Source organism: Morone saxatilis, unplaced genomic scaffold (assembly GCF_004916995.1).
Source record: "Morone saxatilis isolate NCDOM2014 unplaced genomic scaffold, NCSU_SB_2.0 Contig11, whole genome shotgun sequence".
Taxonomy (NCBI): Eukaryota; Metazoa; Chordata; class Actinopteri; family Moronidae; genus Morone; species Morone saxatilis.
In genome coordinates this window covers 29,935,766-29,942,456 of record NW_023339663.1, presented here as the reverse complement: position 1 = coordinate 29,942,456, position 6,691 = coordinate 29,935,766, and the positions used below count along the sequence as shown (strand labels likewise).

At 46.2% G+C, this 6,691-nt stretch overlaps 1 protein-coding gene across 1 annotated transcript; it reads left to right on the top strand.

The window, feature by feature from the left end:
* The first annotated feature begins 982 nt into the window (after window positions 1–982).
* Window positions 983–6,151, top strand: mex3b (mex-3 RNA binding family member B). Its single transcript, XM_035652435.1, has 2 exons — window positions 983–1,599; window positions 3,412–6,151. Exons 1-2 carry the CDS (start codon window positions 1,377–1,379, stop codon window positions 4,818–4,820), a joined length of 1,632 nt encoding a protein of 543 aa, XP_035508328.1. The 5' UTR covers window positions 983–1,376; the 3' UTR covers window positions 4,821–6,151.
* Window positions 6,152–6,691: the final 540 nt, after the last annotated feature.

The following is a 6,691-nucleotide window of genomic DNA, read 5'->3' as shown; positions in this document are numbered from 1 at the left end:
AATCCACCGAGCCTTGATTACTGAGTCTCATTCCCAGGGCGTCAAATACAGACCCTTTGGAACCCTGGGAATGAGACTCAACAATCAACTATCTTCAAGCTTCAAACCCAAACTGTCTTTATTTCTTTCTCGGCTCTTAAATACGGAAGCCGAGAACGGCCATGGATTTTTTTTTTTATGCACTGTTATATCGTGATAACGACTTATTATCTCGATAACGATCTTTGTTATGTCGAGATAACAAATTAATAAGTCGTTATCACGAGATAACAGTGCATAAAAAAAATAAATCCATGGCCGTTCTATGCTTCCGTACTTAAATACTATACGGAGTGCTAAAACAAGTCAGAGGAACCAGATTTTTTGTCTCATGTACTATGGTCAGGATATAGTCAAAGTTTTAGTAAATATGACTAAAGTCATTTTTATAAAAGTTACAGCAGCTTTAAGGAGGGCCCAGGGTCTCAAGGCCCCCCCCCCATTTTGTGGTACAATGTGCCAACAAGTTAAATGTGTCTGATATTGAACTTTGTGTGAACTGTTAGTTGTTGTCTGTAACTACATCAGTAACTGTCAGAATAATACGTATTATAATATTAATACGTACATTTTCAGACAACAGACATGGTGCCCTGGAGAGAAAACAATGTCCCATAAATACGCCTATTGATTTATTGAATTTATTTTACTGTTAATATCAATTGTTGGGACTTGTAACTGCATGTGGCAGCACACTGTAAATTTCAAGTCAATAAAACATCTGAATGTCTGAATGGAGAGCAAACAGTCCGCGAGTGAGAGACAAAGAGAGAGACTGACAACAAAGAAGCAGGCGTGCCTTTGCGCCTAGTCCCGCCTACTAGCGCCCTTGCAGCCAATCAGCTCGTGAGTATGCAAATGAGCTCGCAGCACCGCATCGTTCCTGCCCAGGCGGTGACGTCACCCGCACATCTCTCTGTCTGGCTCTGCAAGGACTCAGACAGAAGCAACAGAGGACCTAAGGGAAGCCAGCCGGGGAGGGGCTCTTTGTCAGGAAGGAATATTATTACTATCTCCACCGCCGGCTCTGGAATAAACACGCTTTTTCTCCGCCGTCTTTCCGCGCTGCAGCCCGGGTCTGCTCGGACCGGGACACCCAGTTTCTATCTGGAGAACAAAGGGGGTGGATGTTTTTTTTGTAGCTCCTTGCACTGTTTTTCTCCCCCCCCCTCCTCACCTCCTCAGCCGCACTGATTTATTTGCACTGACCCTCTGAAAACCGGGTCCAGCGCCTCTCCCCTCCTCCTCCCCTCTTCCTTTCTTTCTCTCCCGATCTTTACCCTCCTTCCTTTTCTTTTGCCTTTTATCCGATCCCGCAACGCTGCGAAGTCGCAAAGATGCCCAGCTCGCTGTTCGCAGACAGCGGCGTCCAGGGAGATGCACTGGACGACCAGAGAGCCCTGCAGATCGCCCTCGATCAGCTCTCCCTGCTCGGCTTGGACAACGACGAGAACCCCCTGTACGACAACAACCAGGAGCCCCGGAAAAAGAGCGTCAACATGACCGAATGCGTCCCGGTGCCCAGCTCCGAGCATGTGGCTGAGATCGTGGGCAGACAGGGTGCGTGTTTCACTCTTTCTTCACTTTATTTGATACATTGATGGTATGCAGCTGAGCAGGACAGGGACCCAAACACTTCAGGTATGAGCACGTCCCGAGCTGTGCTGTGTGGGAGGAACAGAATGCAGATGCACACTCAAATACTGCATGTTCAAATACTGCACAAGCGTTCCAACTACTTTTAATACCTAAACATGCAGGTTAAATAGGTCGAACTATATGTAGACAATCCGAACGTTAATTCGGCATCCTTGTAATCCACCGCCAAGCACTCAGTTCAATAAAACGTGAACTTTGTTACTGTCTCGCCAGTTAGTCACACATTGTTCCTCCTCTTTAAATGCACAGCGGTGGGCGGCAGTGAGCAGCAACCCATTCAAGAAGTTGACATTTAAGTGAAATAAGTGGCGACTGGGATTATTCTGTCTATGCCGAATTGAATAGTGCCTCGAAAAAACCTAGATGGGATTCTAAGTCTAAATTTTCTGGCGCGTATTTTTGTAAGCAGGTAAAGAAGCGTTAAAGTACTACATTTTTTGAATGGAGGTTAGTTTTGAAGAAAGGGAACGACACGCACAGGGGCTTAGGGAACTCCTCTGCGTCCTAATTGAAATAAAAGGCGCTTCCACGGCGTTTGGGTGAAGTACAGCAGTGGCCGCGGACATGTCATGGTTATTTTAATCATTATCTGGTGAATTAGGACATGTAGGTCACCGAACTGTGAGCTCAGACGGAACGCTGGCTCTCAGTCACCCAGATGTGTGTCTTGCTTTGTTGTTGCAAATCGATTATGATGATGAGCAGTGGCCTACGGGATCAAATTAGGACACCGGTCATGATCTTACAGTGCCACAGGCAGCAGACGCCCATAGCTGCACAGACCCTGCAGACACAGCCCTCCAGCTGTAGGGCTGCAGGGCGGTACTGGTGCTTGGTTACATATGCGGAATCTTTTCCCCTCCCTGCAACACTGCTGCTGCTGCTGCTGTTGTTGTTGTTCCCAGAAAAACAAAGGAATCTCAAGGAACCATTGACTTCCAACCTCCACTTTACCGCCACAGCGAAGTAGATCTATTTACATGAGATACCTCCCCCAGCCACCCTGCTTTGTCTTGTTATATATGGGGAATTAAATTTGGGAGTTATTTTAAATCCTCATAAAAAGAGACCCCATCCTCATCCTCGTTTATCCTATACCAGTTGGAGCTCCTTATTAATTGATGTCAGGATTCAAACTGGCCGTTTTAGACTGAGTTCAGGTGGGTTTACCCTCCTCTACCTCCCTGGTTACATCACCCTGTCCCACTCAGCTGGCTTTGCTCTGCTAATTATGTCATTCTTCTGAGGCTGTTCCCTCAGCCAGTCCCATTTTGATCATAAAGCAATGTGTGTATATGCTTGTGGATGTTGGAATGCAACTTCATCCACCGGTGCCAGGCTATGAAGTGACTAAGTAGCTTTCCCCCTTTTTCCATAATGCTATTAGTATGACATAAGAATGGAGAGTTTAAAGGCAGCTGCTTGTCGCCTATAACGCACAGGGATCATCACAAATCCAGTGAGTGAGTTTTCTTTTGTGAGTTATTCCTGTCTTGCTGTATGTTCATGATGGTGCAGCATGTGGTTTGAGTTTGTTCTTCTCCAAAAGGGTGGTTTCACCCGATTTCTGAGGCCGATGGCCTTTTGGGAGACAATAATAAACATCCAGCAGCTGTTTTAAATAGTCTATAAGTAATGGTTTAACACATGACATGTTTCGAGCTGTTATTTTTGAGCCTGTCCTCACTTTCGCCTTTTGCTCCCGTGCCTCAGGTTGCAAGATCAAAGCGCTGCGAGCGAAGACCAACACCTACATCAAGACCCCGGTGCGAGGTGAGGAGCCTGTTTTCGTGGTGACGGGGAGGAGGGAGGATGTGGCTATGGCCAGGAGGGAGATCATCTCTGCTGCTGAGCACTTCTCCATGATCCGAGCCTCCAGGAACAAAAACACAAGCCTGAACGGGAGCGGCACCCCGGTCCCTGGACCACCGAACTTGCCCGGACAGACCACCATACAGGTGCGGGTGCCTTACCGGGTGGTGGGGCTGGTTGTAGGACCCAAGGGCGCCACCATCAAGCGCATCCAGCAGCAGACCCACACCTACATTGTGACACCCAGCCGGGACAAAGAGCCGGTGTTTGAGGTGACGGGAATGCCGGAGAATGTGGACCGAGCACGCGAAGAGATCGAAGCCCACATCGCCATGAGGACCGGAGGCCTCATTGAGCTCCAGGATGAAAATGACTTCCACGCAAATGGGACCGATGTGGGGTTTGATCTGCACGGACACGCCACGCTGTGGTCCAAGCCCAACGCCGGGATCACCCCAACCTCGGTGCGTAAACCCTTCTCCAACTACCGCAATGACTCGTCCTCCTCCCTGGGCAGCGCCTCCACAGACTCCTACTTTGGTAACAACAGCTCCCGCATGGCCGACTACAGCCCTCCCAGCCCCGCTCTCAGTTACACCACCACCACCAACAACAACGGCAACAACAATAACAATAACATCAATGTCAACACCAACGGCAATGGGTTTGTTTACGGAAGTGAGGTGATCTCGCCTGACTGCACTGATCTGTCGTTTGACTCCTCGCCAGGGTTTGACCCCACGCCAGCCCCGCCGGGTCTCCTGTGGTCCCAGTACGACAGTCGCATGACCCCTTCTTCCACTGGAGGCAGCTCCCCCACCTCCACCTCAGCCATGTTCCCCACCAACACCTCCACTAACGCAAACGGCATAGTGGTGAGTCAGAGAAGGGTTAACGGTTGTACACCACAGCCCAGACTGTCACCTCCCCTCCACAGCCACAACGGAGGCCCCACTGAGCACCCGTTAGCCCGGAGGGTGCGCAGCGACCCAGGTGGAGGCCCGCTTAGTTTCCCCGGTTACTCCAGCACTATCGCCTCCCTGCCGGGGCCTCACCTCCCTGGAGTTCCGTGCGACTCCTCTGCCTCGTCATCCTCCTCCTCTTCCTCCTCTTCCACCTCATCCGGCACCAGCCGAAAAGGCAGCCGCGACTGTTCGGTATGCTTCGAGAGCGAGGTCATTGCTGCCCTGGTCCCCTGTGGGCACAATCTCTTCTGTATGGAATGTGCCAATCGTATCTGTGAGAGGAGCGAGCCCAAATGCCCTGTCTGCCACACCGGCGTCACTCAGGCTATACGTATATTTTCATAAGAAGCATGACTCTTTGACTGTCTCATCGGCGAGACTGGCAACAATAGCAACAACAGACTGCTCGTACTGCTTTAATGGGATCACCCAATCATCAGTTTGGAAAGTGTACATAGATATACATATGTATGTAAGAGGCTGCAGTATCCAGAAGAAGGGACAGACACCCTCTTTGGGCTCCGTCGTAGTTGTTTATAATATACTGTAGCTTTGGGAAATATTTTCAACATCTAAGTGCATGTTTTAAATATTACAGCATAGTAATCAATAGTTCTAGTAAATTGTACCCTATATTTATGAATTGCAGAGGCACAGTGGGGTCAGGGCGGAGGTACGTGGGTCAGACTGTAGACCGTTAAGCGGGCTGAGCCTTCCAGTTTTGCTGATCGAATGTAGTGAGAGGGGAGGCCATGGCTGGGAAACATGGAGGGCTTCCAGCCAAACAGGACTATTGACTTACAAAGATACTGCAGCTCAAGGTCAGAAACCACGTGAGGGAGAGCAACAACATATCCTACATATATATGTATAGAATCAATTTCCACAAGTTGAAAGTTTTAAATGACATTAATACAGATTGAAGTATTTTATTCTTTTTTGACTTGAAAGATTATATTTCTTATTGCAAAGATGTTTACAGATATTTTAATTTAAGTTCAGTGAACTTTTTTGTAGCTGGGTTGAAATTTTATTTTTTAGTATGGCCTTATGGCATCGATCACTGTATTATTTTAATATCACACGACTGTGGGAGGAAATCCGAGTCCACAAAATGTGTATTGCATTTGACAGTATTCTGTTGGGATGGAGTTTTTATAGGTTCAGCAAAAAAAATGTCTTTTAAATCTGCTTCACCCAGCATATTTTTTATTCAGTAATATAAAGCATATTTTATTCTATATTATTATGAAACATTGAAATGTACAAAACTTAGTAAGTTGAACACAAAGAACCCGTTTATGCTTTCTAAAATTTGTATGAATTAGATTCCAGTGGGAATTACAGGCTTCTGTTGCACCACTATAGTTTTAGTATTTCTATTTTAATACATTTGTTTACCACTTGTTTATGTATATGTAGGTGAAGTTACTTGAGCGTAAATGTACTTTATTGAGCAAAGTTTAAGAACAAAGTATATTTTATTTTATGATAAAGGGCCTTTAACCTCATGGTCAAATACTAATATTATATTTGCTGAGACAAGATTTGAAAATGTATCAAGAGTTTTATTTTTCTGACATTTAAAGTTATACATGATAAAAAGTAAAACTTAATTAATGGTGCTACTTCATGTTTTTTTAAGTATTTCTATATAAGTCCAATAAAAAATGGTACATTCAGGAGGTGTCTTGCTTCTCGTGTTCTTCCCCACCCGTTGTGCTTCGTGCTGCTGGTGTTCAGAGCGGACAGAGGTGAGCGGGGAGGCTGCTGAGGGTTGTTAAAGTCCTTTTCTGAACATTTGACCCCTCTCTGCTTCCTAATGGAAGCTTGGAGGCGGCAGGATTATCACAGTGGCCTAATTATTGCGTGTAGGCTGCGGCGGTCAAACAGAGGGGGACTTGCCCTGCCTTATCTCTCATTAGAGGTGCTGTGTGAACCTATTCTTACACAGCCATAATCTGGTTATTGTGGCTAGTGATAGACCAATGACGAGATGAAATTTGACAAGAAAGACAAATGTTATGTTTTTTACCAAGGGATGGTTCTCACATTTTGAGAAACAGCTTCACTATTGGACCAACGATCAATTAGTCAATTTTATAGATCTGTGGTTTCCAAACTTTTTCCCTTTTCTATCATTGAGTAAACTGACCCAGTGACATATTTTATGTAAATTTCATATTATATTCAATGTATAACAATAACAGTACAAA